Genomic DNA, 18,478 nt, shown 5'->3' with positions numbered 1-18,478 from the left:
TGCGCGATGCTGCCGCCATCTTCCGTTCCAAGGATGCATTGCGAAATTACCCAGATGACTTAGCAGTCTCGCGAGACTGCTAAGTCTTCTGGGTAATTTCGCAATGCATCGCCGGGAACGGAAGATGGCGGCAGGTGCGAGCGCATCGTCGGACGACGGAGGGTGAGAATAGCAGGTTTTTTGTTTTTTTATTATTTTTAACATTAGATCTTTTTACTATTAATGCCGCATAGGCAGCATCAATAGTAAAAAGTTGGGGCCACACAGGGTTAATAGCAGCGGTTACGGAGTGCGTTACCCGCGGCATAGCGCGGTCCGTTACCGCCGGCATTAACCCTTTGTGAACGGTGACTGGAGGTGAGTATGCGGGCGCCGGGCACTGACTGCGGGGAGTAAAGAGCGGCCACTTCTTCCGGACTGTGCCCGTCACTGATTGGTCGTGGCTGTTTTGCCGCAACCAATGAGCGACTTGGATTTCCATGACAGACAGAGGCCGCGACCAATGAATATCCTTGACAGACAGAAGGACAGACGGAAGTGACCCTTAGACAATTATATAGTAGATATATATATATATATATTTGTTAGGTTGCGAGATCCCGCCTCTGCACAGGGGGAATCTTGAACCATCTCTGCTGCGGTCTCCCATTCTTCTCCAGCCGCAGTGGAGTGCAAGTCGTTCTTTAAAGTCCCCTCCCTTGTGTATGACTGTTCGCAAAAGGTGGATGCTTGCTGTCTAGCGCCCGACTAAGCTGTCAACATAAAGACACACGATACAGTGTCTATTGCTGTAACCGCCAGTGCGGCGCCGTGCGCTTATAGAGCGCTTTCCTATCCCAAGTCTGGGTGGTTAGTGGCGTCCGCCAAAGCGGCACAGCACGTACTCTTGTGCTTTAAGTTATATTTTCTGTTACTTTGACACCCCAGTTGCAGTGTCGAGCGCAAGTGGTCTGAACGTACTCTAATCCTGTGTATTGGGACAGAGTCCTGAGACTCCTTGCTTGCGCTCTTGGTGCGGTACCGTGGCCCTGTGACGTAACAGGGTTTGCTTCCTTCACACAGGGTGAAGTTAACCCGTGTGTGTATCCACATTGTACCGCCATATAGTCCGTCATTACTCAGCAGCAGGTTCCATCTCTGCACGGTGGACCCAAGGCTGCGAACGCACCTTATACCATCTCTCTTATAATTTTTATAGATCTTTAAAAGTTGTTAAGAAATAGGTTAAAAAAAACCTTTCATAGCTGTGTAGCTTTGGCTATAGTACATAGATTGTTTTACTTTCTAATATAGTCTGTCAACGATGCCCTGGAAACATTAGTTAGCAGCTGATAAAATTAATTACGGTTATAAATGTAATCTGATTAAATTCGTCACTACAAAAGAACTCAGAAAAAATTATGCAGCTCTCATTTACTATCCAAAAGCTGTTATTCTCTTCAGATGTCTCAATTACATGACAATATGAAACAAAGCCAACTCTCTTGACTCGTTCTAACAGTGCCCAAGTGATTCTTGGCATGTGTCTCTGGTCCCTCGAGTGTTCTAATTAGCTAAGATCTCCTCAATTGTTTTAGCTATAATTAGCAGGCATATAAAAGTAATGACGTATTGCACAATGGCAGTGAACAGTAATTAACTTTTTTGTTCCTATCGATGTTCCAAGCGGAGCTACCCCACAACACACTTCCTCAGGCACTGATGCTTAATTCAGTGCTCATTACACAGAAGGCGCGCTATATCTTGGCACGTGGCCATGCTCTACATTCCATGTGTGGAGTGAATGGCTTGGATGGCAGCCAGCATTATTTCAGAAACAAACAACTGTGCCATGTGCGAGAGACAAGGGAAAAAAAAAATCTTGCTGCTGGGGGATCTGGCATATGTGCAGCCTGTTGGGTCTTTTGGTAGCAAAGTGGTTATATTACTCAACATAATAAAGGAGGAAAGTCGTTTACGGTAAAAGAAACAGACTGCAGCAATTCATACAAATGCATGTAAATGAGGCATTTGAGATTTTCCATTCATGTTATCCATGAATTAGGCAGTGTCTTCTTAACTAGATGACATTTCTACAACCATCCATTAATATCGGTAAAAAAGATAAAGAACAAATAAAAAAAAGCACAACACTGCAGAGTTTTATGATGGAAGACAGACGATGCTGTGAACTAAGACAGCGAATACAACTTGTGGCTGGTTACTACACAGGTATGTGTTCCAAACTAGTCCCTCTATATTAGAACTTCCTAAGACAATGGCCCCAATTCATCATATAGCTTGCTCCAGAATTTTTGGGAATTGTACAACTTTTTGGCACGAGTCCTCCTCAAAAATATGACTTATGGTTGGTTAGCTCCACTATTTTTTTTTTCCTTTCTGATAAAGCTTAGCCAGAGGAGTCATAGTTAACCGCAGACAAAAAGTTCATCATCACTTACACTAAAAATGTAGTTATGGTGGAGGTGTACTCATTAACCTGACAACAGTACATTTCATACAGACGGTGCATAATATCTAAATGGAGTGCGTTCCGTAGAGACTTTAGTGCATCTTAGTCCACTGCACCCTTCATCATGACTAACAAACAACTTGAATAAGGGACGATGACTATTGTAATCCAAAAGATCTAGAGCAGGGAAATCAGTTACTATTTTTTTAGCACAGATGGGTGAACCCGAAGCAGTAAAGTTCGGCATCCGTAATGAACACCTACTGTTCGGGCACGGACACCGAACACGGATTTCACCAGGAATACTCCCATCAGCTGCTCCTGCTCTGACTGTTATTAGTGGCAGCAGGTGGCAGCTGATGGGAGCAGTAGTCCCATCAGCTGACACCAGTGACTGGAGGCAAACTTTATACCTCCGATCACACGTTGTTTTTGACAGCATGGCAACCGCAGCTGTCTGACCGGCGTTGATGATTTCACTACCAATCAGAAGCAGTGTTTGCCATGCTGTCATGCACATGGCAGCGTGGCAAACACTGGATGTTGGGGTCCCCCCATTCAAATGAATGGGGTCCAGGTGTTGTTTTGGTACCCAAACTTTTTGTAACTGTTCGCTTGAACCCGAAAATCCAGATGTCCACCCATTTCTATTTATTATCAGTCATCAGAATGCACAGAACAGTGCTCTGGTCTGGCAGAAACGGAGTGCGAACATGGCCGCTGGACAAGGGTCCTGTGAATCGTTTTGCTTAATGCTAGCTGATGTACATTTGAATATGTGTTTTAAGCTTTTCCACTTTATTACACCAAAAGCAATTCAGTTACCATGTAGTCCATACGTGTATCCCTTCTTCTCATTATACGTTTATGGTATTTTTCTGTTCAGATTTTCACTCAGTGGGTTTTTACTATTGAAAATAGCATGAAACAAAAACTGTAACAAATAAAATAAATGTATTTTATTACTGTATCGGGGCACTAAATCAACTGGAGTAACTACAATTGGCTCATTTTTAGGAAATCATAGACAATGATGAAGGCAGGTAGGTGGGGGGATATAAGAAGGTTGCACAAGTGCACTCTTTTACCTTGTCATTAGTAGATTATTTTCTTACAAAGTAAAAACGACAAGGCACATTTTCCTGTTACTTTTTTTTCTCTCTTTAAAAAGTCATCTTTGATCTTGGCCAGTAATTATTTTTCTACCAGGCATCCTGGGATATAGGCTTAGTTCTAAATGTTGCTGAACAAGATCTGTATTACTGTGAGAGCTACCATGGTAAAAGCTAAAAACACCATTTTAATCTGTTACGAATAAAAATAATTAATTGCAGATTTTGTTGTCTTCAAACATCACTGCCTTTCATCGTTCATTTACAGTTGTCCTAAAGCACTTTCTTAAATAAAAAAGTTCAGATTCTTTTTCTGTTCAATATAAATATGTTCGTGACACAAATACTTATTTTACTTTTTTTTTTTTCTGCGTTTGAAATTAACTTTAAGAGGGATAAACTTTAGCACTTTCATATTTCGATCAGAAATGTTCAAACTACCAGAACAAGAAAGATGAACTCTACTTTCTAAATACGTGTAACCTTTCATGGTGGAGAAAAGAGAACGTGTGACCAAATTTCACAAAACTAACTGTAAACATTAAAGAGCTCTATTAGTCTGTGGCTGCCGGACCAGAGCCTTGTGAACCTTCTGTTACCTGCCGACAATCCCAAGCATGGCATCATGGATGCGTCACACTGCAACGATAATGTCCCCCATGGCCTACAAATCAGAAGAGTTGTGGGGTTGCTGACAGAATGCAGGAGGTCCACATGGTTCTGGCCAGGGCCGGCGTTAGCGGCAGGCAGACCAGGCAGCTGCCTAGGCCCCACGCTCCCCCAGGGACCCCCAGCAAGTCACCTGCCGTCAGCGCCGACTCCCCCCCGCCAGCGCAGACTGCCCCCCTGGCAGCACCGACATAATCAACTATACCGGCATCTATGACGCCGGTACAATTCAAAGCAATGATGTAGTAGAGAGCGTCAGGTGATGCTCCCTCTCACATCCTTCCCCTCTGTCTCTGACTCTGCGGGTGCGCAATGACGTCACTTCATCGTGTACCTGCTGTGTGCCGGGCAGACTGCAGCTGCTGAGACCGGAGCCGAGCCTGGAGCAGCGCGGGACACAAGGAGAGGTGAGGATTGTGTTTTTTTTTTTTTTTTTTAAATATACAGTATCAATGGGTGAGTACTGGACAGTGGGGCCATTCTCAGTGGGGTCGGCTACATTATATTCTATGGGGGGACTATTATATTCTACGAGGGAGGATTGCATCATACTCTTTGATGGGGCTACATCAGTGATCCCCAACCTTTCTGACCTAAGAGAGAGGGTCGCGAGCCACATTCAGCACTGAGAGTGGGTCGTGAGCCACATCCAGCTCCCACCCCCTTCAAAGTAGGGTCAACCAAAGCCCCCATTACGGGTATAATGATAACCAAAGCTTTTCTACAGAAATCACTCCAAAGCAGTAGACTGAGATCTAGAGGTTCCCACAATACCCCCATTCAGTATTCTCGCAGCAAGGACTCCCAACACACTGTCATATCCAGCTTTGAGCACCTCCTCTAACATGTAGTACCAACCTCCAGCGTACCATACCTAAAACATCTCTAAACCCCAAAGACCAGTAAATGTGCATCCAGATCTGCACTTCTGTGCAGGGCTACTCACAAAATTCACCATTTTGAGATGTACTCTTCATACCTGTCTGCTAGACCTGGACCTAATGCAACAAGTTGGCGAACAGTCGCGAGCCACAATTCATGGGACCGCGAGCCACATGTGACTCCCGAGCTACAGGTTGGGGAGCCCTGGGCTACATTATAGTCTATGGGGAGGTGGGCTGTATTATATCCTATGGGGGCCTACATTATATTCTATGGGGGAGGCTGTATTGTATTCTATGGGGGCCTGCATTACATTCTATGGGGGGGGGGCTGTATTATATTCAATGGAGGGCTGCATTATATTATATTTTATTATATGGAGGACTATGAGGAGTATTATACTATACTAGATGGTGGCCCGATTCTAACGCATCAGGTATGCTAGAATACGCATGTCCACATAGTATATTGCCTAGTCACGTAGTATATTGCCCAGCCACGTAGTATATTGCCCAGTCACGTAGGTATATAACACTGACCACGCAGTATTTAGCAGTGTATGCACCATATCACTGTTAAAAAAATTATTAAAATAAAAAATAGTTATATACTCACCCCTGGGATCCAGCGAAGCCCTGTGTGACCAAGTTTTTACTATTGATGCTGCATGGGCAGCATCAATAGTAAAAAGATGTAATGTTAAAAATAATAAAATAATAAAAAACAAAAAACCTGCTATACTCACCCTCCGTACTCCGAGCCGCTCGCGCCGGCCGCCATCTTCCGTTCCCAGAGATGCATTGCGAACTTACCCAGAAGACTTAGTGGTCTCGTGAGACCGCTAAGTTATCTGGGTAATTTCGCAATGCATCTTGGGAACGGAAGATTGCGGCCGGCGCGAGCGGCTCAGTGGAGTACGGAGGGTGAGTATAGCAGGTTTTTTGTTTTTTATTATTTTATTATTTTTAACATTACATCTTTTTACTATTGATGCTGCCTGTGCAGCATCAATAGTAAAAACTTGGTCACACAGGGTTAATAGCAGTGGATACGGAGTGCGTTACCCGCGGCATAATGCATTAACCCTGTGTGAGCGGTTACTGGAGGGGATTATGGAGCGGAGCGCCGGGGACACTGACTGCGGGGAGTGGGGAGTATGGAGCGGAGCGCCGGGGACACTGAATGCGGGGAGTATGGAGCGGGCGACGAGGACACTGACTGTGGGGAGTATGGAGTGGAGCGCCGGGGACTCTGACTGCGGGGAGTATGGAGCGGGCGGCGGGCACTGTGACTGTAGGGGACTAATCGGACTGTGCCCGTCGTTGATTGGTCGCGGCAGCCATGACAGGCAGCTGCCGAGACCAATCAGCGATGCGGGATTTCCGTTACGGAAGTTGAGGACAGAAAGACGAGTGTATTATACTATATGGAGGACTATGAGGAGTGTATTATACTACATGGAGGACTGAGGAGTGTATTTTAATATATGGAGGACTGAGGAGTGTATTTTAATATATGGAGGACTATGAGGAGTGTATTATACTATATGGAGGACCGAGTATATTTTAATATATGGAAGACTATGAGGAGTATACTATACTATATGGAGGACTATGAGTAGTGCATTATACCATATGGAAGACTGAGCAGTGTAATATACTACATTGAGGACTGAGCAGTGTATTTTAATATATGGAGGACTATGAGGAGTGTACTATACTATTTGGAGGACTGAGCAATGTATTCTAATATATGGAGGACTATGAGGAGTGTATTATACTATATGGAAGACTGAAGAGTGTATTATACTATATGGAGGACTATGGGGAGTGCATAATACTATAAAGAGCACTATGAGGCGAGTATTACACTATTTGGAGGACTGAGCAGTGTATTTTAATATATGGAGCACTATGAGGCGAGTATTATACTATTTGGAGGACTGAGCAGTCTATTATACTATATGGAGGACTATGGGTAGTGTATGATACTATATGGAGGACTGAGGAGTGTATTTTAATACATGGATGACTATGGGGAGTGTATTATATTATATGGAGGACTATGGGGAGAGTATTATACTATATGGAAGACTGTGGGGCACATTATATTATATGGAGGACTATGGGGTGTGCATTTTACAATATGGAGGACTGTGGTGCACTTAACCCCTTTCTGCCAATGGACGTACTATTCCGTCCATGTGAGGTTGGCCCTACTTCCCAAGGACGGAATAGTACGTCCAGCGCGATCGGCCACGCTCACGGGGGGAGCGCGGCCGAGTGTCAGCTGCCTATCGCAGCTGACATCCGGCACTATGTGCCAGGAGCGGTCACGGACCGCTCCCGGCACATTAACCCCCGGCACACCGCGTTCAAACATGATCGCGGTGTGCCGGCGGTACAGGGAAGCATCGAGCAGGGAGGGGGCTCCATGCGGGCTTCCCTGAGCCCCCCGCAGCAACGCGATGTGATCGCGTTGCTGCGAGGGTCTTCCTACCTCCCTCCCTGCTCCAGACCCGGATCCAAGATGGCCGCGGCATCCGGGTCCTGCAGGGAGGGAGGTGGCTTCACAGAGCCTGCTCAGAGCAAGCACTGTGAAGCCTGCAGTGCTGTAAGTCAGATCGGTGATCTGACAGAGTGCTGTGCAAACTATCAGATCACCGATCTGTGATGTTCCCCCCTGGGACAAAGTAAAAAAAAAAAAAAATTCCACACGTGTAAAAAAAAAATAAAAAAAAAAAATTCCTAAATAATGAAAAAATATATATATTATTCCCATAAATACATTTCTTTAAATAAAAAAACAAACAATAAAAGTACACATATTTAGTATCGCCGCGTCCGTAACTACCCCACCTATAAAACTATATCACTAGTTAACCCCTTCAGTAAACACCATAAGAAAAAAAAAAAAACGAGGTGAAAAACAACGCTTTATTATCAAACCGCCGAACAAAAAGTGGAATAACAGGCGATCAAAAAGACAGATATAAATAACCATGGTACCACTGAAAACGTCATCTTGTCCCGCAAAAAACGAGCTGCGATACAGCATCATCAGCAAAAAAATAAAAAAGTTATAGTCTTCAGAATAAAGCGATGCAAAAATAATTATTTTTTCTATAAAATAGTTTTATCGTATAAAAGCGCCAAAACATAAAAAAAATGATATAAATGAGGTATCGCTGTAATCGTACTGACCCGAAGAATAAAACTGCTTTATCAATTTTACCAAACGCGGAACGGTATAAACACCTCCACCAAAAGAAATTCAAGAATAGCTGGTTTTTGATCATTCTGCCTCACAAAAATCGGAATAAAAAGCGATCAAAAAATATCACGTGCCCGAAAATGTTACCAATAAAAACGTCAACTCGTCCCGCAAAAAACAAGACCTCACATGACTCTGGACCAAAATATGGAAAAATTATAGCTCTCAAAATGTGGTAACGCAAAAAATATTTTTTGCAATAAAAAGCGTCTTTCAGTGTGCGACGGCTGCCAATCATAAAAATCCGCTAAAAAAACCCGCTATGAAAGTAAATCAAACCCCCCTTCATCACCCCCTTAGTTAGGGAAAAATTAAAAATTTTAAAAATGTATTTATTTCCATTCTCCCATTAGGGTTAGGGCTAGGGTTAGGGCTAGGGTTAGGGTTAGGGCTAGGGATAGGGTTAGGGCTAGGGTTAGGACTAGGGTTAGGGTTGGGGCTAGGGTTAGGGTTAGGGCTAGGGTTGGGGCTAGGGTTAAGGCTACAGTTAGGGTTGGGGCTAAAGTTAGGGTTAGGGTTGGGCCTAAAGTTAGGGTTAGGATTCCATTTACGGTTGGGAATAGGGTTGGGATTAGGGTTAGGGGTGTGTCTGGGTTAGAGGTGTGGTTATGGTTACCGTTGGGATTAGGGTTAGCGGTGTGTTTGGATTAGGGTTTCAGTTATAATTGGCGGGTTTCCACTGTTTAGGCACATCAGGGGCTCTCCAAACGTGACATGGCGTCCGATCGCAATTCCGGCCAATTCTGCGTTGAAAAAGTAAAACAGTGCTCCTTCCCTTCCGAGCTCTCCCGTGTGCCCAAACAGGGGTTTACCCCAACATATGGGGTATCAGCGTACTCAGGACAAATTGGACAACAACTTTTGGGGTCCAATTTCTCCTGTTACCCTTGGGAAAATACAAAACTGGGGGCTAAAAAATAATTTTTGTGGAAAAAAAAGGATTTTTTATTATCACGGCTCTGCGTTATAAACTGTAGTGAAACACTTGGGGGTTCAAAGTTCTCACAACATATCTAGATAAGTTCCTTGTGGGGTCTAGTTTCCAATATGGGGTCACTTGTGGGGGGTTTCTACTGTTTAGGTACATTAGGGGCTCTGCAAACGCAATGTGACGCCTGCAGACCATTCCATCTAAGTCTGCATTCCAAATGGCGCTCCTTCCCTTCCGAGCTCTGCCATGCGCTCAAACGGTGGTTTCCCCCCACATATGTGGTATCAGCGTACTCAGGACAAATTGGACAACAACGTCCGGGGTCCAATTTCTCCTGTTACCCTCGGGAAAATACAAAACTAGGGGCTAAAGAATAATTTTGGGGGGAAATTTTTTATTTTTTATTTTCATGGCTCTGCGTTATAAACTGTAGTGAAACACTTGGGGGTTCAAAGTTCTCACAACACATCTAGATAAGTTCCTTGGAGGTCTAGTTTCCAAAATGGTGTCACTTGTGGGGGATTTCTACTGTTTAGGTACATATGGGGCTCTGCAAACGCAATGTGACGCCTGCAGAGCAATCTATCTAAGTCTGCATTCCAAATGATGCTCCTTCCCTTCCAAGCCCTGCCATGCGCTCAAACGGTGGTTCCCCCCCACATATCGGGTATCAGCGTACTCAGGACAAATTGGACAACAATATTTAGGGTCCAATTTCTCCTGTTACACTTGGAAAAATACAAAACTGGGGGCTAAAAATAATTTTTGTGGAAAAAAAATATTTTTTATTTGCGCGGCTCTGCGTTATAAACTGTAGTGAAACACTTGGGGGTTCAAAGCTCTCACGTCACATCTAGATGAGTTCCTTAGGGGGTCTACTTTATAAAATGGTGTCACTTGTGAGGGGTTTCTACTGTTTAGGTACATTAGGGGCTCTGCAAACGCAATGTGACGCCTGCAGACCATTCCATCTACGTCTGCATTCCAAATGGCGCTCCTTCCCTTCCAAGCCCTCCCATGTGCCCAAACTGTGGTTCCCCCCCACATATGGGGTATCAGCACACTCAGGACAAATTGGACAACAACTTTTGTGGTCCAATTTCTCCTGTTACCCTCAGGAAAATACAAAACTGGGGGCTAAAAAATAATTTTTGTGGGAAAAAAATTGTGTTTTATTTTTACGGCTCTGCATTATAAACTTCTGTGAAGCCCTTGGTGGGTCAAAGTGCTCACCACACATCTAGATAAGTTCCGTAGGGGGTCTACTTTCCAAAATGGTGTCACTTGTGGGGGGTTTCAATGTTTAGGCACATCAGTGGCTCTCCAAACGCAACATGGCGTCCCATCTCAATTCCAGTCAATTTTGCATTGAAAAGTCAAATGGCGCTCCTTCGCTTCCGAGCTCTGTCTTGCGCCCGAACAGTGGTTTACCCCCACATGTGGGGTATCGGCGTACTCAGGACAAATTGTAGAACAAAGTTTTGGGTCCATTTTCCCCTGTTACCCTTGGTAAAATAAAACAAATTGGAGCTGAAGTAAATTTTTTGTGAAAAAAAGTTAAATGTTCATTTTTGTTTAAACATTCCAAAAATTTCTGTGAAACACCTGAAGGGTTAATAAACTTCTTGAATGTGGTTTTGAGCACCTTGAGGGGTACAGTTTTTAGAATGGTTTCACACTTGGGTATTTTCTATCATATAGACCCCTCAAAATGACTTCAAATGAGATGTGGTCCCTAAAAAAAATGGTGTTGTAAAAATGAGAAATTGCTGGTCAACTTTTAACGCTTATAACTCCCTAACAAAAAAAAATTTTGGTTCCAAAATTGTGCTGATGTAAAGTAGATATGTGGGAAATGTTGTTACGTATTAAGTATTTTGTGTGACATATCTCTGTGATTTAATTGCATAAAAATTCAAAGTTGGAAAATTGCGAAATTTTCAAACTTTTCGCCAAATTTCCTTTTTTTCACAAATAAACGCAGGTAATATCAAAGAAATTTTACCACTATCATGAAGTACAATATGTCTCGAGAAAACAGTGTCAGAATCACTGGGATCCGTTGAAGCGTTCCAGAGTTATAACCTCATAAAAGAGACAGTGGTCAGAATTGTAAAAATTGGCCCGGTCCATAACGTGCAAACCACCTTTGGGGGTAAAGGGGTTAATACTATGTGGAGGACTATGGGGTGTATTATACTAAACAAGCAAAATGCTGAATATTCATCGAGTGATTGGATTGTTTATGTGGGAACAAAAATCATTGTTCTCAGCAGCACATCGCCGGTGTAAATTGTAGTTGTGCTGCTGATAACATGATACTGTATGGGGACAGATTGATCTAATAATGATTGTTCTGTTCCCATCGTACTTTCTCAGTCGGTGTAAAGAGGCTGGGAAACAAGCGAATGACGATCACACTCGTTTAGCGGCCTAAACTCAGTGCATGTAAATACAATAGAAATGCTTATGTGTGATATGCAATGTTATCATTTGGGGCCCTATTTTAATCTTTTGCCTAGAGCCCCACGTTGCCTAAAACCTGCCCTGGTGGCCCAGAAGCCACAGATTACCGAAGTAGCCACTTGACCAGGGCCCTACAAATCTTTTTGCACATGTCTGGGTCCATAGGATATAGGATATATATATATATTATATATATATATATATATATATATATATATATATATATATATATATATATATATACCGTATATACTCGAGTATAAGCCGAGATTTTCAGCCCATATTTTTGGGCTGAAAGTCCCCCTCTCGGCTTATACTCGAGTCATATACCCGGGGGTCGGCAGGTGAGGGGGAGCGGGGGCTGTGTAGTTATACTTACCTGCTGCGGCGCGGTCCCTGCAGTCCCTGGCTTCCCCGGCGCTGCAGATGCTTCCTGTACTGAGTGGTCACATGGCACCCCTCATTACAGAAATGAATAGGCGGCTCCACCTCCCATAGGAGAGGAGCCGCATATTCATTGCTGTAAATGAGCGGTAACTGTGACCGCTCAATTACAGGAAGAAGCTGCGGCGTCGGGGAAGCCAGGGACTGCAGGGACCGCGCCGGAGCAGGTAAGGGGAGCGCAGCGCTGCGCGATATTTACCTGCTCCTTGCTCCGGTGCGGCTCCGTCTGCAGCGTCCTCTAGCAGTGACGCTCAGGTTAGAGGGCGCGTTGACGTAGTCAGTGCGCGCTCTCTGCTGAGCGCCAGTGCTGGAGACGGAGCCGCACGAGGAGCAGGTAAATATTGAAAGCGCTGGCATCCTGAGCAAGAGAGGTGAGTATGTGATTTTTTTTTTTTTAGTGCAGCACCAGCAGCAGCATTCTATATGGCACAGCACTATGGGGCAATAATCAACGGTGCAAAACAATATATATGGGGCACAGCATTATATATGGAGCATCTATGGGGCCATAATCAACGGTGCAGAACATTCTATATGGCACAGCTTTATGTGGAGCATCTATAGGGCCATAATCAACGGTGCAGAGCATTCTATATGGGGCACAGCATTATATATGGAGCACCTATGGGGCCATAATCAACGGTGCAGAACATTCTATATGGCACAGCTTTATATGGAGCATCTATGGGGCCATAATCAATGGTGCAGAGCAATACATATGGGGCACAGCTTTATATGGAGCATCTATGGGGCCATAATCAATGGTGCAGAGCATTCTATGTGGCACAGCTTTATAAGGAGCATCTATGGGGCCATATTCAACGGTGCAGAGCAATATATATGGGGCACAGCTTTATAAGGAGCATCTATGGGGCCATAATCAATGGTGCAGAGCAATATACCGTATATGGGGCACAGCTTTATAAGGAGCATCTATGGGGCCATAATCAACGGTGCAGAGCAATATATATGGGGCACAGCTTTATAAGGAGCATCTATGGGGCCATAATCAACGGTGCAGAGCAATATATATATGGCACAGCTTTCTATGGAGCATCTATGGGGCCATAATGAACGGTATAGAGCATTCTATATAGCACAGTTGTATATGGAGCATCTATGGGGCAATAATGAATGGTATGGAGCATCTATTTTTATTTTTGAAATTTACCAGTACATAGTTATTAAGGTTGAAGAAAGACTATATGTCCATCTAGTTCAACCCATAGCCTAACCTAACATGCCCTAACATGTTGATCCAGAGGAAGGCAAAAAAAACCCATGAGGCAAAGAGTAAGCTCCACATTGGGGAAAAAAATTCCTTCCCGACTCCACATACGGCAATCAGACTAGTTCCCTGGATCAACGCCCTATCAAGGAATCTAGTGTATATACCCTGTAACATTATACTTTTCCAGAAAGGTATCCAGTCCCCTCTTAAATTTAAGTAATGAATCACTCATTACAACATCATACGGCAGAGAGTTCCATAGTCTCACTGCTCTTACAGTAAAGAATCCGCGTCTGTTATTATGCTTAAACCTTTTTTCCTCCAAACGCAGAGGATGCCCCCTTGTCCCTGTTTCAGGTCTATGATTAAAAAGATCATCAGAAAGGTCTTTGTACTGTCCCCTCATATATTTATACATTAAAATAAGATCACCCCTTAGTCTTCGTTTTTCCAAACTAAATAGCCCCAAGTGTAATAACCTATCTTGGTATTGCAGACCCCCCCAGTCCTCTAATAACCTTGGTTGCTCTTCTCTGCACCCGCTCCAGTTCAGCTATGTCTTTCTTAAATACCGGAGACCAGAACTGTGCACAGTATTCTAAGTGTGGTCGAACTAGTGACTTGTATAGAGGTAAAATTATATTCTCCTCATGAGCATCTATGCCTCTTTTAATGCATCCCATTATTTTATTTGCCTTTGTAGCAGCTGCCTGACACTGGCCACTGAATATGAGTTTGTCATCCACCCATACTCCCAGGTCTTTTTCATTGATGGTTTTGCCCAGAGTTTTAGAATTAAGCACATAATTATACATCTTATTACTTCTACCCAAGTGCATGACCTTACATTTATCCCCATTAAAGCTCATTTGCCATTTATCAGCCCAAGCTTCTAATTTACATAAATCATCCTGTAATATAAAATTGTCCTCCTCTGTATTGATTACCCTGCAGAGTTTAGTGTCATCTGCAAATATTGAAATTCTACTCTGAATGCCCCCTACAAGGTCATTAATAAATATGTTAAAAAGAAGAGGGCCCAATACGGACCCCTGTGGTACCCCACTGCTAACCGCTACCCAGTCCGAGTGTGCTCCATTAATAACCACCCTTTGTTTCCTATCCCTGAGCCAGCTCTCAACCCACTTGCACATATTTTCCCCTATCCCCATTATTCTCATTTTATGTATCAACCTTTTGTGTGGCACCGTATCAAAAGCTTTTGAAAAGTCCATATACACTATATCCACTGGGTTCCCTTGGTCCAATCCGGAACTTACCTCTTCATAGAAACTGATCAAATTAGTCTGACATGAACGGTCCCTAGTAAACCCGTGCTGATACTGGGTCATGAGGTTATTCCTCTTCAGATACTCCAGTATAGCATCCCTTAGAATGCCCTCCAGGATTTTACCCACAGTAGAGGTTAAGCTTACTGGCCTATAATTTCCGAGTTCAGTTTTTGTTCCCTTTTTGAATATTGGCACCACATTTGCTATACGCCAGTCCTGTGGCACAGACCCTGTTATTATGGAGTCTTTAAAGATTAAAAATAATGGTCTATCAATGACTGTACATAATTCCTGCAGTACTCGAGGGTGTATCCCATCCGGGCCCGGAGATTTGTCAATTTTAGTGATTTTTAGACGCCGCCGCACTTCCTGCTGGGTTAAGCAGGTGACATTTAATTGGGAATTTTTATCACTAGACATTTTGTCTGCCATGGGATTTTCTTGTGTAAATACTGATGAAAAAAAGTCATTTAGCATATTGGCTTTTTCCTCATCCTCATCCACCATCTCACCCAGACTATTTTTAAGGGGGCCAACACTATCTTTTTTTAGTTTCTTACTATTTATGTAGTTAAAGAATATTTTAGGATTATTTTTACTCTCTCTGGCAATGAGTCTCTCTGTCTCAATCTTTGCTGCCTTGATTTGCTTTTTACAGAATTTATTTAATTTTCTGTATTTATTTAATGCCTCCTCACTACCTACTTCCTTTAATTCTCTAAATTCATTCTTTTTGTCACTTATTGCGCCCCTTACAGCTCTATTTAGCCATATTGGTTTCCTCCTATTTCTAGTATGTTTATTCCCATACGGTATATACTGTGCACAGGTCCTATCCAGGATGCTAATAAATGTCTCCCATTTTCTTTGTGTATTTTTGTGTCTCAGGATATCGTCCCAGTTAATTGCACCAAGATCCTCTCTCATCCGTTGGAAATTTGCCCTCCTGAAGTTTAGTGTCCTTGTAACCCCTCTATTACACATCTTTTTAAAGGATACATGAAAACTTATTATTTTGTGATCGCTATTTCCCAAGTGACCCCCAACCCTTATATTTGATATGCGGTCTGGCCTGTTGGTTAATATTAGGTCTAGCAGTGCCCCCTTTCTTGTTGGGTCCTGAACCAGTTGTGAAAGGTAATTGTCTCTCATAGTTGTCAAAAACCGATTACCTTTGCTGGAACTGCAGGTTTCTGTTCCCCAATCTATTTCCGGGTAGTTGAAGTCCCCCATAATAATGACTTCTCCTTGAGTCGCAGCTTCATCTATTTGCTTTACGAGGATATTCTCCATTGCTTCCATTATTTTTGGAGATTTATAACAAACCCCTATCAGTAATTTATTATTTTTTCCCCCTCCCCTTATCTCCACCCACAGGGATTCTACATTTTCATTAAATTCACCTATATTATCGCGCAGGATGGGTTTTAAGGACGATTTTACATATAGACACACCCCTCCCCCTCGCTTATCTGTACGGTCATTTCTGAACAGGCTATAGCCCTGCAAGTTAACAGCCCAGTCAGTAGCTGCTGCATTTTCCACCCTAGGCTTATACTCGAGTCAATAAGTTTTCCCAGTTTTTTGTGGCAAAATTAGGGGGGTCGGCTTATACTCGGGTCGGCTTATACTCGAGTATATACGGTATATATATATATATATATATATATATATATATATATATGAAAAAATATATATATATATATATATATATATATAATTTTTTTTTCCTGCTGAGCTATTCTTTACAACTGGAAAAAATGTCATGCAAAAACCCAACAAAGGCACAAAGAACACTTTTGACACACACCCTGTTCATATACCTCCTATAAACTCTTACAGAGAATGACCATGCCTTTAGGCACCTCATCCACAGTGACAGGGAGATGGGAACTCTTCAGTTAGAAACCCCTCATAGCCACCTGTTAATGTGATTGCATAAAATAACAAATCAAGATGACAAAAACTACTTTAATAGGGAAATCCTCTTTATATCACATGTAATTAGAATTGTGTTAAAGGGAATCTGCTTGACTGAAAGCTCCTTTAGATGGAAATCACCCAGCATAGAGGCTGTTAGACAAGCAGGAGGAGGTTGCACTGGGTCAGGACTAGAGCCAGAGTGACAAAAGCTTTAGATCTACTATAGCTCTTTAGCCTCACTTGTATATCAATTCCAATGCTGATTTTTCAGTAACTAAGGAACAGATTGGCCATGTAAAGGTATTGCAGGACTTGTCTCTGAAAGCTCTCCATGCCGACTGTTTTCCTATAAGAACAGGTGTATGTGCTGTTTCTAATGTATGGTTAAGTACATGGTTTTCCTACCTCACGAGCAGATTCTGCCATATGCTGTTGCAGGGCACCGACATGTTTCTCCAGACACTTCATAGTATCCTTAAGGGATAGATATTTTTTCTTATATTGTTCTAGAGCAGACTCTGATGCTCTAGCCTTATTCTGGACTTTTAATATTTTTTGCTCCAATGATTGGACTTGTTGTTGTAGATGCTCCATGACTGAATTTTGTTGTTTTACAGTTTCTTCTTGAGTGGTGATCTAGAAGCAGAAAAGTAGCACAAGTTTTAGTCAGACACTCACATTTCATGCATACACCTTTTGTTCTAGAAAAATCAGAACACTATGGGGTTGGTTACTTAAAGGAGTCTGTCAGGCGATTTTTTCATAGCATACTAATAGTAACCTGAAATAGGGCTTGGGCAGTCCTTTCAGAATATGTAAAATGTATTGCTGGACCTTGCTCCTTGTCTTGCTAGAAGCTCAGTACAATTCAGAGACACGTTCTGGCTAATCAAGTGTATGTAAATCAAACTAAATATACACTCCTACGCCTGCCCACCTCTTTGTGCCGACATTAGTGATAGTTAGGGTGCAGTCAGATTACCATATTTCTGGAACGAGGATCGCATCACAATCCTCGGACTGGCCGTCGGCCATTCTGAGTTAGGTGTGACAGCTGCATAGAAATACATGCTGACAAACTTGGGTCAGGAGAGCCGCCGAGCCCTTACAGGAGGAAGACCATTCAGCTTGTTATCAGCGCATGCTCAAAAGACTGCATCTCTGATGGTATGGGGTTGCATTAGAGCCTATGGCTGGGGCAACTTACACATCTTCAAAGGCACTATCAATGCTGAGCATTATATGGAGGATTTAGGACAACATACGCTCCCATCCAGACAATGTCTATTTCAAGCAAGGCCTTGAATATTTCAGCAAGACAATGCAAAACCACAAACTGCAACTATAACAACAGCATGGCTTTGCAAAAGAAAAAATCCAGGGGATGAATTGACCTCCTAAAGTCCAAATCTTTCACCAACAGAAAATATTTGACACCTTATGAAACGAAAATTCAGCAAAGAACACCCAAAACTATGGACTAGCTAGAATTCAACATCAAACAAGAATGGGAAAACATTCCTTTCGCAAACCTCCATGATTGGTCTTTTCACCTTGGTTCACATTTGTAAAAAATGCTTCATAAATGTGTCCTAAGAGTTTGCCCTCTACTTTTAAGCCACAAAATCGGTAAATCATGCAGCAGTTAACAAAAGGAAAGTTTTTTAACTTCTATGGATGCAGTGGAAAGCCATAGAACCTTTAGGAAGCACTTTTTAGCTGCCCCTCAAACCCTCTACACATTCTCCAAAAGCTAGGTTGGATCCAATCCTACTGGAGATAAACTTGTTTTAAAGTAAGCTA

The 18,478-nt window shown here is 42.8% G+C and overlaps 1 protein-coding gene across 1 annotated transcript in view; it reads right to left on the bottom strand.

Moving 5' to 3' along the window:
- The window catches only part of LOC138643426 (putative leucine-rich repeat-containing protein DDB_G0290503), a 680,657-nt gene that overhangs the window by 539,992 nt on the left and 122,187 nt on the right, over positions 1–18,478 (bottom strand). The window contains exon 8 of the mRNA XM_069732336.1: positions 17,081–17,311. Within this exon, the coding sequence (XP_069588437.1) occupies positions 17,081–17,311 (231 nt within the window). The remainder of the gene's footprint in view (positions 1–17,080; positions 17,312–18,478) is intronic.

Source organism: Ranitomeya imitator, chromosome 6 (assembly GCF_032444005.1).
Source record: "Ranitomeya imitator isolate aRanImi1 chromosome 6, aRanImi1.pri, whole genome shotgun sequence".
NCBI lineage: Eukaryota > Metazoa > Chordata > Amphibia > Anura > Dendrobatidae > Ranitomeya > Ranitomeya imitator.
This window is presented reverse-complemented; position numbering and strand designations above follow the sequence as displayed.